We start from the raw sequence: 19,522 nt of genomic DNA, 5'->3' as shown, positions 1-19,522 counted from the left end.
GATGCATTGTGTGTTGGAGAGGAACCTGCCCACTGTTGGAAAAATGACTTTTATGGGTGAATTATGATGCAAAATACAGAGACAAGTGCTAAGGTGACAAAACTCACCTATGACGCAGAAGGGCTTCCTGGCGAAGCGGAGGCGTCCCTGCCATCCTCTGTAGCGACAGCAGCACCCAGCGGACCAGATTCGGATGATGTACTCCAACCCAAACACCACAATCATCACAAACTCCTGCAGGAAGGTCAAACAAGTCAGTGACCACAACAATATTTCTTTTTTTGACAGCGTGTAATGATGCTAATGGCCAGCACTAATGAGACTCTCTCTGCGAAGCTGTTAATTTTAGTAGTAGTTTGTCAGTTTAGATCACAAATTCATGTCCAATTTATGTATCATTACTGCAAGGTCTTTGTCATTAAAATGGATGTCCGGTTGACAAACTATAATCTATGATAGAGAGTTTGTATCTAATCCTGACTTGGATGATAATATATGCTGACAGGTTGGTCTGGGTCTGTTAATGCATGCACTGATTCAGCAGTCCATTAGATCATAATGCTTATGCAATTAGTGCGATGTTAGCTAGCCACCCACTAACATCTGTGGGATCAAAAGGCCTAAAGACTAAAAGCCAAATAGGAGTAATAATGGGAAATATGTATTTTTCTAAAACATTAAAAGTGCCTTGTAGAATGTCTTTTACAACTTCTTAAATGGTAGCTACTGATGTGGGAGCATCATTTCTGGTAAATGCTCCATGGTACAAAAAACCTTCAGCAGAGGTCTTTGAGAAACGTATTTTGAGGCATACTTCAGATTCTTCTGAGAAACATACTTGCCCACTCCTAGTTCTTCCTTGCCTTACTTTCTGAAGGAGCTCTGAGCTCCTCTTGCCATTACTAGTATTTACAGCCAGTAAACCTCCCAGTATCAGGACACACTTTAACAACTAGGCCACTGATCTGGTGGTCTTGTGTAACAGAGTTAGAAATAACCTCTATTATGAATTTCTACAAAATTGATATGCTTCTCTTACATATGTATACGGTAGTTTTAGAGCCACCTGGTGGGTTAAAAGCGCAACTGCATAGATTCCTTCCTTCTCGCGCACCGTACGTGCCTCAGCAAAGAAAATACTTCCAAGCTGGAGGTGGGTACACGTGAGCAATGTTGCAACCAATATTTCTATGTTTAATGCTTTAAAATTGTTTTTGCAACCTTCAGTAGCATGTATTTTGACTGTAAGCACTACTAGCATGTAATTGGAAAGTTACAGACATTTATGTGCAAGAATGGTAACTTTATCCACGAGTAGCACTTTTGGTTGCATGTTGAGCTAATGCTAGTTAGCTAGCCATGCACTTGCTGGCTTGCTCCCGGCCGTAATGTTTAGTAATTATTTTAGATTAATTTTTCTACTCTTTGTTATACAGATCTTAATGCTTGCAGTTGCATAACACACCGTTGATGACGATTGTGTGTGTGTTGCTGATTTTTGTACCAGGTAGGCTTTGTTAAATGTGGGTTTCACATATTGTTGTTGCATGAAAACCTCGTAATTCCAGCTTTAGGATTTACTGTGTTTTGTGTGAAATGAAGGCTTTTGTTGTCTTTCATGGGCTAATAGTGTTTCATATCCCATTTATAGCCCATTGTAGAATTTTAGAAGTATATGGTCAACAGTATAAAAGTAAACTTATTTTTCTTAATTCCTAAAATATTGATACGAGGTTTTTGTACAACAGCAATAACATGTTGCACTATATAGGACTCAGAATGATGTTCCATTTGTTGTCTATGGACAAAATGTTTATTTAGAATGTTTTAGGATTTTTATTGTGAATGTAAAAGAAAATAGCTCTTATTGTTTAGGTGCTCTATAGAAAATCATACATAATATTACCACTATATGATCACATGTTTGGTTTATACTAGAATGTATAGAAAAATGTATTTTATATTAGTCTTTTGTAAAAAAAGAAAATACTTCCAAGCTGGAGATCTTAATGCTTGCAGTTGCATAACACACCGTTGATGACGATTGTGTGTGTTGCTGATTTTTGTACCAGAATAAAGAGAGAACCAGAGTGAGAGCAAGTCCTGTGTGGCCGCGCCGTCCTTCCTGCACCATAAACATAAGGGGACACATCCACCATAAGTCCACAGAAAGACACGACCCGTTACACTTGCTACTGCAAGTCTGCTATTTATTCCTTTGTCCTGTGGTCCTGCCCCAAACCGCTCTCATGGCTTTACAGACAAACAGACAGACACACACACATCAAACAACTTTGGCCTTATATCTTATTCTTGTGATTTGTTTAATTCTCTCTTGTTGTTGTGTTATATTTGTTATGTTCTTTGTTGTTCTGTAAAGCACTTTGTGACAAAGCTTCATCAACAGCACTTAACCAATCCATGACTTTACATTGCATTTAGACGTACATTCATTTATTATAAAGTGACTCATCTTCATAAACCTCGTACTGTACATCTCTTCAAAACTGTTGTGGCATTAAATGAATCGCAATTATCGCAACTTAAATTCTAAGTCTGCATTTTTACATGTGCCACCTTATTCTTTAAAACTGGCATTTTTCTCTTTTATTTCCAAAAAATCTCAGTGTACTCTTGAGTTAAGCAATGCTAAGCCATGTAGGCATCCTATTTCAAATGTACTGTGCTATGTTTGGCAGTGTGCCACGGTCTGTGTGAAGTGTGTCCAAACTGCCAGAGGAGCGGTGGTGTAGGATCCTCCGGTCTGGAATGTGATCTGTCAACAACTGAATAGGAGTTTGTCAGCCTCATTAATAAACACAATAAACTCTAAGTTCAGCAGCCGACCAGCAGAATCTGACCCAGTGTGACTTCAGACCCCTGTTGACTTTACTGTAAGGCCGCTGGTTAAAGTACAGTACCAGTCAAAAGTCTGGACACACCTGGTTGAATATATTGTTTTTCATTATCTAAAAGCCATTTTGATCTAAAGGCTTATGCTTAAATGCTTGAAATTTGTTTCTTAGACAAATATAAATAGTGAAGTTGACGCCTATGTATGAATTTCTTTCCAAAGCCTTTGCCTTTCCATCAAGGCTACTTTAAAGAGTCTAAAATATAAGATAGTTTGGATTTGTTTAACACTTTTTTGGTCACTGTATAATTAATTTGTGTTATTTCATAGTTTTGATGTCTTTACTATTATTCTAGTGTTATTACAATATAATTTGTCGTGGTTTTCTACGAGTTCTCTTCTTTCAGTTTCATTACATGCATTTGAGACCAACAAAATTATCACTTAAGGGTGTGTATGTCTATGTTGTGTGTGCACCTCTGAATTACCCTGAAAGGAACTTCCCCAATGGTGCAAATAAAGTTCTATCATATAAAAAATCTAATTGTACCGAATCGTATCATATCAAATCGTATTGTATCGTATCGTACTGAAATGACAGCGAAAAAGTGTTTTTCATCTCATCAACTCAATAAAATAAAATGTATGTTTAAGCACACACTAGGTCATTGTTACAATGATTGGAAATAATCACAAGCTAGATTGTGTGACGAACAAAATAGTGTGAAGAATAACCCGATGGTGCATTAAAAATAAAAAAAAAAGATCTAACATTAATATTCTAATATTCCTGAGGCCCTACAATGGTTGTGTTTGATGGATTTATTTGTTTGGCTGATAGATATTGTCCAGTTTCTTACCAGGATGAGCAGACAGTAGGAAGAGAAGTCCTGATGAGCCGGAATGGTTGAGAACACAGAAAGGACCAAGCAGCTGAAGACCAGGACGAACCTAAAAAAACACAACAAAAGAAAGGAGAGAACCATAAATACATGCACAGAAGAGACCGGAATCAAACAGGATGCCATTAATGGTCTGAAACCACCACACTGACCTGCAGATCAAATCCCAAATCTAAAACTCCCAAAAGATGTCTCTCTTTTCTCTCTGTCTCCCCCCAATACCGTTTGACTCCCATCCTTCTTACTGAATCAAAGGTAAACGTGGGTCACAAATATGTTCTTGATCATAGAAAAGTACAGTATACTAAAGTGACTCTCAGATTGTCTAAACTTTTCCTATGTGACAAATCCCACCCAGTTGGTGGTCCAAGTAAGTTCAAACAAACAATGAAAATTATTTGGAAATACTGTTTGAACCCCTCTGGCGCAGACGACAGAGCAGCAGAAGAACAACCTGGCAGCTCAATCGCAAAACTTATTTCCTCCCTGCGATACGACTGAACCGTCATTATTCTATTTCCTGAGATATCAAGTTATTCATGCTTGTTTGTGCTACATGATTTGCAAGAAACAAGCAGTGAAACTGTGGCTATTGGACAACAAGCAACATCCGACCATTTCCACACTTTGACTGTTGCTCCCTCAGCCAAGAAACCATAACCTTCCATCTTCATAACCGTAACATGCTTTATTTTTCCATCACATAAATCTTCCAGAAACGCATCATTGTCTGAAATATGACCATGGGGTTTAGAGTTATGGTGGCTCTTCATACTAAACGGTGAGAGCACATCTGTGTTTCATCATCTCAGATCTCCGTTAAAGCCTGCAGGAGGAGAAAGGCTGGTCTACGGTTTGTATTTTCATTTTCTTTTTAACCTTTATCCAGGGAGAAGTCTTGTTGAGAACACATGCCCTTTTTCAGCGGAGGCCCTGCTTCATGTCGTACAGCTACATTATATTCACTATTCACATTCAAACTGGAGACCTTTTGGTCATGAGCTTGCTTGTCTAACCTTTAGGCCTCTCAATTTGTGAAGATCAACATTAACCATGACAAAAGGGGAGTTAGCTTGCAGTGGTGGAAAAAGTACTCAAATCCTTAAAGGAAAAATACTTCAGTAAAAGTAAAAGTTATGTCTTCAAAAATTTATTTTTGTATGGTTTTGTATGGATTGTTTGGTATTAGCAGTAAAATGAGCTGAACTATCATAAGAAAAAGTACTCATTCTGAAGAATTGTTCCTTCCATAGTTAAATTATTGATGTGTATACTGCTGGATAGTTTAAAGTCTAACAATGCAACATATTTTATGAGCTTATTGTATGTTTTGCATGTAAAACCTTATTCAGCAGAGTAACTATAGTAACTACAGCTGTCAGAGAAATGTAGTGGAGTAAAAGTATAAAGTCTCACAAAATGTTAAAAATTGTACTTAAGTACAGCACTTGCGTAAATGTACTTAGTTACTTTCCACCTCTGGTGTTTTGTATCTGGATTGTCCGGTGCTCTAATATTTACAATTTCCTGCAAACATCACGCACCAAACACTGTTACAGCTGGTCGACTGCATGACCATGAATTGGCTGCAACTGGCATTTGGAATTTTTTAAAAGGATCTTGAAAAAATAGAAAAAAAATACAATAAAATCCATTTCTGCTTGCAAAACTGTCACTAGTGTCAATAAACCCCGCCCATAACGCATTTCTCCCCTTTCCACTCTCTTCTCTCTCCACAGCTGTATGGAAGCAGAGACTGGGGACTATTTGCTATGGGCCTCTTGGTGCCAATACGCTGACCCCGAATTATCACAAAGATGAAAGGAAGTCTTTAAAACTCGAAAGAGAGGGGGCCATCAGGATGACTTCCAGCCTTTGAATGGCGCCTGTGTGAAAATGGTGGGTGTGCTGCGTGGGTCACAGTCCCACAGCCTGCCCACGACTGTGCCGGCATGACCCCGGTCGAGCCCCCTCTGACATCCAGAGCCAAAATGGAGGTCAGAATTTTCCACAGCCCCGAGGATGGTTATGTCATTACTTCTATTCAATGTCTCGACCCATACGTTCTCCCTCTGCTCACATCGCCAGGCAAAAAGGTTATGCAAAAACTAAAAACATAAAGTGAAAGATCACATTAAGTATCAAAAGTTGATGTTTGCACAGTTGGAATTTCCAAAGATGTGAATAATGTGAATTTGAATGGGGGAAAACATGCACTGACAAGCATTGTGACGCTGTCAGCTGAAAAGCAAGCTCCCTGTCACCGGCACACCTACGCCTCTCACACTCACAAGGTTGTCAGACTGAAAATTACAGAGTGACAATCAACTCCCTTCATCCATAGCCGAACTCCTGTTTTCATTTTGGATATATTTATTTTAACAGGGGTAGAGGAATACTGAAAAGCACACTGACAGCATCATTAAGCACTCAACGAGCTTTACTAATTAATCCCACGTACTAGTGTTCTCAGGTAGCCTTGGTTCCCACGTGTCATGTTCTGTGCTCACAGGCAGCAGGATTGATCTGGAGTATTCGGCCCTGCACTTCCAGCAGAGTGATCGCTCTTAACCTTCTAAACAGCAGCCATGGAGAATTAAGCTGGTTTACGCTCAGAAATATGCAGATACACACAAAGAGACGGCCACAAACAGGCGAACATGCCCTCGCAATCATAACATACACATCTGTCCTTCCACCCACTCACCCACTCAACTCTCTCAAATGTAACCCCCACCCCCCACCCCCCACACACACACACACACACATCCCTGACACACACACACACAGACACAGAGAACCTAGCACCATCAAGCAAGCGGTAAGTGCTGCTCTGCTTTGCATAATTTAATTGATTTGTTTGGAAAATGAGTGGCAACGCTAATGACTAATGTCCACACTTTGCAACGGTACATTATCCCGTATCATTCCTCATTTAATTTGATCTGTGGATAAAAGCAGATATCTACCTTTGTGATCCTCTTTATCAGCTGTGCTATGCTAGCCTTTTGGATGTTGTAAAAAATATCTATATAAAGACATCGGCTTGACTCTTACGTGAAGGCCTTCTCTTTTCATTTTGCTTCCTTCGTTCTACACTGAACCAAGACCGGCATCAAGGCAATCGTGCTATTTCTAAACCCAGAGACTGACTGAGACTTCAATCCGTACTGCAAAGAACCATGCACTCAGAAAGTCATCAAAAATACATTTCTAATGAGTTCTGGTCATATGTTAATTGCATCACGGCACAGTAATAGGCTAATGTCGCTGTAATTAACAATAAATGCGTTCTGTCTGCAAGTGACTGGATTTCTGATACCAGATGATAGCAGATAAACTGCTCACTCACATGTCCACTGATGCTGTCCATGGTCCTGAAACTTGGGATCACCAAATTCTCCCCCTGCCTTTTGATTGAACCCACAGGTTACAGATTGATCATTAAGTTCTGCTTTCAAAGTAACCCGAGATGGAATTTGATTTTGATTGATTTGAATGCAGATATTTACTTGTCTCTGGCCGTACTTTACAATTATCTTTTCCCGCTGCCTCTCCTGTTACCCTCTGCATTCTAACCTGACATTTAGACTGATGTCTGTCTGGGACCGTGCCACTGGAAACAGGTCAAAGTTCATGGGGGGGACAGCCAGGTTCAGAATATCCGGATGCTTTGGCAGAAGGTAGCCTTCTCATATATCGTAGCTGGGGTTGCAGACGTAATAAAAAAATCAACTGGGTTTTCACTTTCCCTCAAATATAAAGCCGAGCTAGAGACTAGGGGAAGTGTGTGTCACATTAATGTCAACTCTGTATTATCCTTAGCCGCTTTATGAGGAGACGAGGATACAAAGCGAAACCAAAAACCCAATAAAAGATCTGTTCGAGTTCATAAAAATACTCGTGTCTATCTGTCTTTCTTTCTGTCTGTCTTGACAGTACCTTTCCTGTGTGTGCCTGTTTGTCTGTGTGTGTGTGTGTGTGTGTGTGTGTACGTGTGAGTGAATGTGTGTGCTATTGTTTACATGTCCAGGATTTGTATCCAACCGATCATAACACACCCATTACTATCTTAGCAAAGCGCTGTTGTCAAGTGAAAACATCAATTTTCATCCAATCCTTGGGCTTTTGAAATCTTTTCAAAACCAACCAGATAAACTCAAAAATACATGGTGGTTAAGGTTTCAAGGTTTCAATTGACAGCGACAAAATGTTTCATAATATTAAATTTAAACCAGTTTTTCTTTTTCCACAAGTGAGCTACATTAGGATGAATCAGCATCAGCACAGCAGCTGATTTACTGTATCTTATTGTCATTTTTGTCATCGGATATCATCACCAGACCTGGAGCTAGTGTAATTCACAGTAAAATATATTCCACAAAACTTTATTGCCAGTGGCTTCAACCAACCACAGTCGTCTCTCCGCCTCGTTTTACAGCGACTGTGACCTAAGGCCGTGACTTCGTGACCCCTGACCTTCCCTGTGAGGTCACCCATTTCCATGCCTCCACGCAATCAGCCATGCATTGTCTCATTGTCTCAAAGCATTCTTCGCATTCACCCCGACAAAGTGTTGGTCTATTCCAACCAGGACAGGCATCCTCAGTGTACCCAGCAGATTCAGAAGGCTTATGTGGGGGAGGAGTGGATTTAAGGCATGTGTCATACTCTGTGAGACTGTTGTAATTACTTGTTTAATGTTTTTGGAAACTGTACTGTCATTCATGCATTCTCTCTCTCTCTCTCTCTCACTCTTTTTCACGCAGTCACACACATATGCACAAACACCCTCTAAATCTGTACGTGTGTGAGAGAGAGATAGAGACAAGACAGAGAGTTTCTGTGTGTGTGTGTGTGTGTGCTTTAAAAGCTCTCAGCCACTACTGGTGGTAAAAGCAACGATGCTGACAGCGGGCCTGGGAAGTGACTGCGAGGATTGTAAACCACAGAAGACATCGCTACCAGAGCAAAGACGACAGAACAATTTCCATGATGCACCTGGGCTTTGAAAGGCTGAGCCAGGGATGCACTCTGTATTTTGTCAAGCGGTGGCAGGGGAAAAGATCATGCCTGTCTTTCCCCAATGCACCGCTGTTATGTGTCTCAGTCTCCAGAAGGCCTTGAGGGAGAGAGACAGGGTGTGTTAAGGAGATTACAGGTGTGCAAATGCACTTAAAATAGGACTGGGTGGCCCCTCTCCCTATAACTGACTACTGATATTATTAGGTGCTCGGGAGGTGCACCTGTGTAAGAGCCGAGCTCTGTGTGTGTGCACGTTCCTTCATTTTGTTGTTGTCCTGTGAAAACCATGTAACTCCAATTTTGGTGATTTTCATGTTTTCACTTCAGTTGAAGGATTACATGCTCCTCAGAGGGTTGAGAAAATTCTCCGACCTCTTGGGCTTGTGAAACCAAAAGAAACTCCACAGGATAAAGTCAAAAATGCATTGTGATCAAGCTAAAACAAGGCTGTTTTTCTTAGCTCCTGAAAAGTTGAGGGGTTTTCACCTGACAGTGACGTTATTTTGTTCATGTGTGTTCATGTCCGCCCCCACCACTTAAAAAGTTTATTAATTAACACTTGCTATTAATTCTGTAGTCGTTTCATGTAGCTGTAGTTCACAATTTTTGCACATATTTTCAATTTGAACATATAAAAGTCATGTTTTCCCATTTTGTGGCGGGGCTGTATGTTGTTTATGTTTGGATTAAGGACTGGGCCTTTAAAGGAAGTACTCTCCACCACAATGACATCTTTAAAAGGTTTGGAACAGATGAGTGTGTGGATGGATGACAGGCACCTTACTGCCTGCCAAGATGTTTCTGTTTTATTTTTTGCTCTCTCTCTCCCTTCTTTCTTCCGCCCCATCCTTCTTGTGTTTGGCTGCCGTGAGATGGTTTTGGTTGCTACTTTGTGGACACTGCACTTCCTTTTTTATTTCATTTAATTTTTGTTTTACAGCTGGTATTTATATGTGGATGCAGGCTGAACTCATGCCGCTCTGCATGCTTCAAGAGTAATCTCTTACTACCGAGACTGCGGACACACATATCAAAATGTCTTTCATGGCATGACGATTTAACATGAGCTGCGTTTTTTGAGTGTAACACCCCTCCTCCCTGCGCTATAACAGGTACTGCGGAGGTGCTGAGAAGACAGGACAGACAGTGTGTGATAAAGTGTTTTTCCGGGGCACATTAGCATGATGTGGCTGTAGCATTGTGGAGGGCTCGTTGCATGGTCACGGTCTCAAGATGACACGACTGGGGCTTTGAAATGTCACGTCAGCATGTACAATGAGAGTGCACACTGCAAAAAACATCCATCTTAACAAGTCATTTTAGTCTCAAAGCCTTCAAATCTTATTTTTCTTAAACCAAGAGAAAAATTCTGCCAATGAGGTGAGATAACTCCACTTGTTTCCAATGCAGTTTCACGTGTTTCAGGAATCTTCTAGAAATGAGTGTCAGTCTGTTGAAACAAGTCAGAAAAAGGCAGATCGCTGCATTACTATCAAGAAAATGACACTCAATTCTACAAAATTCTTGAAACAAATTGATTTACATTGGAAACAAGTGAAATTATCAAACCCCATTGTCACATTGTTTCACTTGTTTGAGGAAAATTACGATTTTAGGACTCAATAATAGACTAAATAACATGTTAAGATGGACATTTTTTGCAGTGCATCATGCTATATGCAGCTGGGTCTGCTATTACTAGGTATGAGTCCAAAGATGTATCTGTAAAGGCAGATGTACCTGTCAGCGTCTATTGTGTTCTCTCTCTCTCTCTCTCTCTCTCTCAGTCTCTCTCTTCATTTCTCTCCTCTGTGGGTATAAATCAATTTTTCTGCAAATCTTCCATGCTACACTCAAGTGATGCATATTCAACTGGCTTTAATCATCACACAGCCTTCCTTCTAGTTCATTATAGAGTCCCTCATATAAAAAACAACAACAGCGCACTGTAAGCGAACTCGGGAAATGGAAAGACTTTATTTTTTCCTGCTGTGCAGTAAAGACTGCTGCATGGTGGTCACATAGTAATATATCAGGAGGCATCTGGAACTACAAATACTGTGACTCTTCTCTTCTATCAGATTTCTTTTTTTTTTTTTGAGGTACCTATTTCATGGTTCAATTTTGAATATATTGAAACTCTATGATTAAAGACGTGTAAAGTTTTCCCAGATGCACTCTGTAACAAGATGATAATTTTGCGTGAAAGTTATTGAACTGGAACACTTGAAGTCTGCTTCCAAACAGCAAAGCTTCAGTTAAATGAAATACTTAAAATTTACTGTCAGTGAGAAGTCCTGGCAAGATATACGGAACGCAGGCACCAAAGCTAATAGGAGCGTGGTGTGTAGTGCGGACTGCGGAGCTTGTTCTCTTTCAGCTCATCTGTTATTAGGATGTATGCCAATTCACAGTTGGTGTTTTTAGAAGTCTTTTCAAATGTAGTGCAACTGTATTCATTCAGCTTAAACTGCACCAAAATGCTTTGTGTAAAACACTGTTTATTTTGCCAATTTAGATATTTTGCTCCTCATCATTTAAAAGCTTGAATCTCGCCCTGGCTGGTGTTGCATTGTATAACCCATTACTCCTTCATCTTACCTCAGTTCCCACTGTGCCCCAAAAAAGATAATTAGTGCAAAAGCAGATGGACTGGGTGCGTCATCCTGTAATGATGTTTCCCTACTCACATAGCAGCACTGGAGATAGAGTTAGCTAAACAGCTGGACAGAGATATTGCAACTCAACTCCAAAAAAAGAAATACAAGAGGAAAACAAGAAGAGCCTGTGCACTGGCACACACATAATCCGCTGTGCTGTGAAATGATGTTCTATTACAACAGCAAAATGCGAAGGTGCTAAGAGGAGATAAAGCCAGAGAGACCGCCCACGGTGCCCAGCTATTTCAGACTAGTCCTTCTTCATTTGAAGATATCCAAGAGACCATAATGAAAATTCAGCAAAATCGGTGTGGATGTATAATGAAAACTTAAGGGCCTTTAACAGCACGCTTGTTAGAAAAATAAAGACAAATACAAGAGAAAAGTTCAAAAAAATAAGTGTGCAAACTCATAAAGCAGCATCACTCCAGTTTCATCTGTCCTGTTCTCTCATGTTGAGAGATCTAAAGAGGTTCCACAAATTAAAAATCCATCAGCAGAGCTGTAGGAGTATGTGTAATGGAAAGTAAAGGGGAAATTTAACAATGTTGACTTTACAAGTGAGCCAGTCTGTGACAGGGCTGCCCACAGTTTATGAAGCTCAGCTGTGTCGTTGGCGAGGTGTCACTCCCCAGATTTAAGTGTGTTGGCAGCGACAGCGTTGTCCTCCGTGAGCCGTAAGGACGAGGAGCAGGTTAGGTGTTCGCTTGGCGGAGCTGATGCACACAGCACCACTTTTTGAGATCGGTTTAAAAACTAAGATGTGACTGCTGTGTGGTTGTTTACACCCACTTGAGGAGCCACGTCTTTTCCAAAGAGACACTTTCACATCTGGGGTCTAATTGGAACAGGATGCAGAGTCACAGACCTCCTCCTACCACAGAGATTCCCATCTGGTAACTTGGCCACTCCAAATCACAGTGAATAAATCTCATGTAGTCATGTGCTGGCCCGAATCACACATGAGGATCTGCTGGCTCCTCTTGATGGGCAACAATAACATTTTGGAACAGGAGCACTCGGCAATCTTTGGCAACATACCATAACACAGGATCTGATGTAATTATCTTTTGTGCTAATTTGGGTAAGCACTTGAAACCTGGCTTGGATGTGAGGAGAAAGCTGGGTGTGAGTGGGTGTCACTGGGGTTAACACATGGGCACCTTGCATCACACATCTTTCACTGAATCAAAACGAAGGAATGTCTACAACAAATTCCTTTACGGTTTGTGAATGTGCCCTTTTTGATACATTATTCTTCATCCATTACCCAGACTTAAATGGCTCACAATCAAAAGACCCATTTGCCAATTGAGACTGATGTGGCAATGTAAAGAGGGTCCTTTAGGACAAGAGTGGCGTGACTATTCATCCTCACTACTTTAATTTGAGTACTTCTCCCACACAGCTCCCATTATCCCTGGTATGGGAGAGTATTTTGTCCAAAGCAATCACTGTCAGGGATTGATCTGTGTCATTTGCAAACGTATTGATCCTGTTGTCCAGAGTTGAAAATCTCCACAGTGACTTTCTCGTACAGTACATTCTCCCCTCTGCTTGGCTGTGCTGCTCTCAGTTCAGTGGCGTCCCACTTTCCAGTGACCCTCTCCATCGATCACCACTATTTGTCTGCCTTCTCCAGCCGGTGACGGGTCGATACTCGGGCCTTCGGGCTCCGCCCCACTCCTACCTCCATCTCCCTCTAGGCAAACAGGTATTAATGGTGCCAGGTGAGAGGATAATGAGGCACCCAGACACCGACTCACCCGAGTTGGGGAGTGGCAAAGACACACAGAGCGCTCATTGTCATAGAGTAATGAGAGACGGACATGAGTGAAGAGACTGGAGGAGTGAAGCGGCGTCCTGGTGTAACCTCATGGAGTTTGGACAACTAATACCTTTATGTCTTTATGCAGTATCACCTGTCCAGATGGTGTTAGTTGACTGGCTGACCACCACACCCACACTCTCCTGCTGATCCCACATCAAAACAATCTCACATCCAAAAAGACCTTTCACACGAGACAAAAACAGATGGAAAGGAGCGCTGCATTGGGGCCTTAGTGTAGAATGGACAGTTACTCTTTGGATGTAGGAAACAGCTGAGTCAGAATAGGAAGTCTTTGTAAAAATACAATATGAGGAACTCTGTCTCATTGCAAAAATTAAAATGCTTTTATTTTACATGCCAAAAATAGATTAAGATATTTGCCCCAACACACTGCAGACCTTCATGACGGTACCAATCTATTTTTGCTATGTCAAATAAAGACATTTTAATTTTTGCCATGGACAATTTGAGAGCTGCTGGATTTGATTAGATCTTAATGCATATTTACAAAGATTTCCCAAGCATTAGCCTGTCTGCACTGTTTAACTCACAATCTTCCTGCTGTCTAAAAGACAGACTTGAGGTTGAATACTCGTTGACAGTTACAGAAAAGTATATTCATTTGAATTAAAATATTTTCTACACTATATAATCTTTCTGTCTCTCAGTTTAACGTCCTATGTGGCAAACCCCACCCATTTGGTGTTAGGCTTGTTGCTAAAAAATGTCAGATTCTGATGAAAGGAATCATGGGAAATAGTTTCTGGATAATTTAACTTCAATCTGATATTTAGAGGGGATGATAACAAAAGCAATGCCTTATTTTTTATTGGTAACTGTATTGAAATTGAAATAGTAATTTATTACACTACTTGTTACTGGGAAGTGTAATAAAAGTAGATATTTGCTAATGCTATTTGAGCCAGCTCTGCTCAAAGGTAAAATAAATGGATAAACAAATAATATCTGTGGAGGATGAATCGCTGCAGGGTGCAAAAATAAAGTTAGAGGCTTCAATTCATTCAGGACAACAGCTGCAGAAAGTAAGAACCTCAAAGGGTCAATAGAGTTCAAATCGAAAGAGCAATTGAGTTTCATCTGGTCCAGTCAGCGCTGGAGAGATGAGAGCCGTCATCAAGATCAAACTTTAGAGCTTTAAACAAAATCAAAAACCGCTCTCTTTGAAAGCTCCCGGCTCTGGGGGGCAGCGGCTCACACTTTACCTTTACTTGGACTACTGAGTATGGAAGAGACCAGGGGAGGGAACTGCTGCGCGGCAAATTTATTCACTGTGATATCTGCTCAGGCAAACCCCCTGTGTCCTCAAAATAGCAAGGACCCCATTAATCAACAGTGCGGGAGTGGGCCGGTCGATGACTTGACATCCAGCATCCATCTCCATGCAGTCTAAATTTGGGTGATAATGAAGGATGGGGCTGATGGCTGAGAACATTAAAGTGGCTGCCAGACCCCGGGCCGCGCTGCTGTGCCAGGGCCTGTATTATTAATCAAATACAGATATACGTTGTGACGACAGCTTTTCAATCAACAGCCAATCTTCAGCTTCAATCTTGGTGGACCGTGGGGTTTGGCAATTGAATGAAATAGCTTTTGTCTATCTCAAACAATGAAGATCCCTCTCTAGACCAATACTTTATATACAACCGAGCTTAACACAGACATGAAGGTGAAGAGGAAATGCCGCTCTCAGCTGTGCTGCTAACAGATCAGCACCATTCATACGAAGGGGCAGAGGTGAAGGTAGTGCATATATACTGTCAGTAGACATGACAGTCATAGGCCCATTAAATAGTCTATGGCAGCAATGCATGCAACAATGCAAAGGGCAATGCAAGGGACAACATTTTTCTTGTTCATGCATAGCAAAATCTAACACACGTTGCAAATTTGTTATGAGTTTCAGGCAGAGGCGTTGAATGCAATAGAAGTAACTGCTTCTGGGGGAAAACGCATACCAACAGCCACCATAGTGCCCACAATGCAACTAGCTGCCATGGCCTGTTGCTGTCAGATGCCAACTAGTACCTCAGTGCATCAGCCAGCCAACAGACTGCAGTGATTCTTGCCATACTGATGCTGCTGACATCTGAAAATCTTGGAAATGGCTCTCTTCATCTAAGTTATGCAGAGGCAAAACAGCTAAATAAGATTCATCTTGCATTCTCAGTCTATTTAAAGGACACACAGACATCTTCTTTGCAACTTTTTCTTTTAGCAGTGACTGCGGAAGAGGGTTTTTTTCCCGGGAAAGAGGTACTATAGTTGTTTAAAACAGCAAATGTAGAAGCTTTCATGACCTGAGTATAGGTTAAGTCATTATTGTATTGTATCAATCAACGATAGAGAGCAGGAAATTACATTTATTTATAGGAAAAAGTTGTGTTTTGCAACTCTATGTACCAGGCCATACAGTGTGCTCACAAAGTGATTATCGTTGTCAAAATAAGACATTGTATATTAAAGGTAATAGCAGTACTAACCCTAGTTCTATATATGTATTTCTTACAGAAAAAATGCACAATACTGCAATAGTGCATGCAAGTTTAAATAATTTAATGTATATATTGTATGCGTCTCTGTGTTGCTGGCATTAATATGCACAACACGTCACTGAAGCATGCTCCGAGGGGGTTCCGTGTGTGTATAATGAATGTACGCAGTTTGTGTGCGCAAATAAAGCAGCAAGGAGACCAAACAAACAACTCGGAGGCCTAGGCGATTTACTGTGAATATCTGTGAATATCTCAACATCCATCCACACGGCAAAACATACCGACATTTCCCAGAGGAGCCGGAAGCCTGGAGCAAGGCCAGTAATGCCCGGGAAGCTGTGGAAAAACTGGGAGGAGGGGGGGCGAGAGAGGCAGAAATGATGCCTATCGGAAAAGTGAGAGAGAAAGCGGGATCTCGGCGGTCACAAAGTCTCATTACTATGCATGACTGGCGTATCTATCAGAGAGAGAAGGGGAGAGAGAGAGCAAGAGAGAGAGGAGATAGAAGGAAGGAGAGAGAGAGGCACCAAGAATCCATCGACTAAACTGGATATTTGCCTGCTTCACACACCTTCTTTTTATGTATTTTGCACTTGTATTAAATAATCTTTTCTACAAATTGTGATCCAACCATAAGCACAGAGAATAATTTCAACATACAGTATAAATCACCAATGATAAGTTATTTGAATGAGTAGAAACAGATAAAAAAAAAGAACATTTATGAACAGGTTTTCACTACTTTGTGAAAAATGCAAAATTAGTAGTGGGCAACAGACTGAATGCCATTGGTTATTGATTACTTTGAAATTTAACAGGTAAGTGGCAGCCTCTCATATAATCAAGGTTCTTATGAAAATAGATAATAATAAGCAGGTTATCTCAAAACATACTTCTGATATTGTAAAGATACCTAAAAATGTAGCAAATTTGGAATAATATTCCACTTTCTGCATGTGTTTGGAGGGCCAAAAACTTCCACAAAGACCAAATTTGCTTTTGATGTCCCTGCTATAGAATGTATCACAACCTCCCCATGCATACAATCTATTTTTTAGTTGTTAAATAGTGTATTGAAGAAATAACTGACATACTATTACCCAAACTCTTTTGTGGCAGTAGTTCAAGAATATAATTACTGGAGGTGTAATAATGCTGTGATGAATGACCTCCGGACGACATGACTAACGACCTGCAGGGGAACACTACAGGCTCCATAAAGACTGCACATCTCCGACACAGCCCAGATATCATAAAAATACACAGAGGACGAAAGTAATGACCGTGAGACGAGACATTAATGATTCTCACTGCAGATATCTGATGTAACAAGGAGAAAGATTGAGTGTCAGCGTCTCTAATGGCCGAGAAACCATAAACCACCCAGATGCTTCATATGTCAGAGATATGATAGGTCATCAATAACCTTATATCATGAAATCAGCCTGTCAGTGGACTGACGGTGAGTCATGTGATTTTCCATTTGGGAAAAAAATATCATGACCAAAAGTTTATCATTTAATTTCTTTACAATATAAAGCATTTGTTCTGTAAAAATGATACAACTTGGTCAGCCAAGTTGATTATTATCCCCCATAATGGCACTATAAAAGTACCATAATTTGTTTAAATTAAGAAGAAAAATAGCCTGAATAAACAATATTCAGGCTCCCTTCATTTCTAAATGCCTACAAACTGAGGCAGAGGCCTGAGTGCTGAAACATCTGTGCTGCACATGTATTTTCTTGCATTGATAAAAGGACTAAAAATAGAAAAATTAAGTGAGCTTGAACATTGTTTTTGAGCGCGCACCATTTTTCTTTTTTTTTGATTGCCACACTCCATTCTACACACCAAACTAGTTTGGGTGAGATTTGTTATTTCACTCAATTTGGTGCAATCGTTCATTTTGTAGGAGCAGGTGTCGGTTTTTCCAAATGGCTCATATCTCATTTGGGAGTAAAACTCTTCAAATATTCTCGGTTCAGCACTTCTTCTCCAGTTGTATGAAAACACATCCGTCCCTCCAGCATCACCGCACCGTATCCGCATCCGCCAACCCAGCTGCAGTCTCATCAGAGATCTTCCAACCTTCTAAACATAGCCTCACAGGAGCAGGTGTGCTGCACTGACCAGCTATGACCAACATGCATGAGCCTTAATCCAGTTAGTGTGAAACATGGAAAAACTGCTGCTATCCAGGCCGGTCTGCAGCCCCAGAGAGCTTACAGCCCAGTCAATGGGGTAGTGTGTGACAGCCTGAATGAAAAAAGTCCAGAGGCCAGCTTCATTCGCATTTATTTACATTCTTTCTGCACTTTTGTTTCTGTACTAAAATTCATATAAATGTCTATACTTTATACTTTTTAAATCTCTAATATGCAGATTATTTAAAGGTTTAAAATAAGATTTTTACTGTCCATTATCACAAAATGACCATTATATATCTGTGGGGGTTGATAAAGTTGCTGAAAAATACCATTGATTCAACAGTTACTTAACCAGGTGCTGAGGTGTCTGGCTTTCAAACCTCACTTTCCCTTATTCTCTGTTTTGGAACAAAAACATGTTTGATTATTTTGAGTATTTTAAAATACATATACTGAGCACTGAAAACTACTGTATATATACTACTATACTACTGTAAATACTAATAGATATACAGTATAGCAGTTTAAGATAAGATTAAACTTAATGATAAAAGATTAAACTAATGGTCCCGGTGGGGAAATTGGGTCGCTGCAGCAGCAAAGGATAAGAAATAAGAATTATAAGCAAATAAAACAAACAGAATATATTGAAGATAACACAAACAACTGAACATGTGGAAGATAAAGTGTCATGCTACAACTGAACTTGGCTTGAAAAAAGTTTCACTATGTTGACAGATTTGCAGGTAGATCTACAAATTGACAACATATTTGCAGCGTGTGCAAATTGTGCATCTTTGGAGTGGAACTTTTCAGATGTGCTGTAGGTGTCAGTATGTAGGAGGCAATCAGGATGGGAAGTCATTTTTTTTACCGGTCGTCAGCCAGTGCTGCTACAGCACATTACATAAGTGTTGCAAACTCTGGCCCTGCTGTTTAGAGCTAAAAACACAAAAACTCTGCTGCAACTGGCAGAAGACAAACTGACACGGCTTCATCTTTCCCCTCGTATTTGTCTCTTTGGCGACGGCAGCGCCAACTCCTCACGGCAAATTTTAGAGTGTTAAGTGTTGATTGGACTCATGTATACACTGGCAGCATTGGGTTTAACACTTTCAGAGTTAAATTAACACTGTCAATTTTACTAGATAGAATGGGAAATTAATTTAGACTACTTCACACATTTACATCCAACTTAATTATACACAGGCACACAAACACACACACACAAAATCACCCATACACTTGTATATCACACTGGTTTTTGACATGCGTTGTTCATTAAGAGCGTGGTTGGAAAGAGCAAATCAGCACATTTTCACTCACGCCATTGCGGAAATTTATTTCACTCTTTATATTTAGCTGCATGCAGAGATGATAAAACACAATTACTGAACAAACCTCAGGGTGAGGGAATTGGGAGTGTTTCCCATATACTGTTGTTCTTTCATTACTTTATTACATTGTGTGGGCCCTTGTAAACTGTGTGCGTAGGCCCTTTCATTATCTCTCATGGTGTTTTGAACGCAGCAGAAGAAAGAGATTTACACAATGGCTCTCTAAAGTGCGCTCGGCAATGAGCTTTAA

The 19,522-nt window shown here is 40.4% G+C and overlaps 1 protein-coding gene across 1 annotated transcript in view; it reads right to left on the bottom strand.

Annotated features, from left to right (window-relative positions):
• Positions 1–19,522, bottom strand: part of kcnq5b (potassium voltage-gated channel, KQT-like subfamily, member 5b) — a 107,513-nt gene that overhangs the window by 24,514 nt on the left and 63,477 nt on the right. The window contains exons 2-3 of the mRNA XM_071921089.2: positions 3,715–3,805; positions 108–234 (exon numbers count right to left, since the gene is read on the bottom strand). Coding sequence (XP_071777190.1) covers positions 108–234; positions 3,715–3,805 — 218 coding nt within the window. The remainder of the gene's footprint in view (positions 1–107; positions 235–3,714; positions 3,806–19,522) is intronic.

Source organism: Centroberyx gerrardi, chromosome 3, assembly GCF_048128805.1.
Source record: "Centroberyx gerrardi isolate f3 chromosome 3, fCenGer3.hap1.cur.20231027, whole genome shotgun sequence".
NCBI lineage: Eukaryota > Metazoa > Chordata > Actinopteri > Beryciformes > Berycidae > Centroberyx > Centroberyx gerrardi.
The sequence above is the reverse complement of the archived record's forward strand: the minus strand, read 5'-3'. Positions and strand labels throughout refer to the sequence as shown.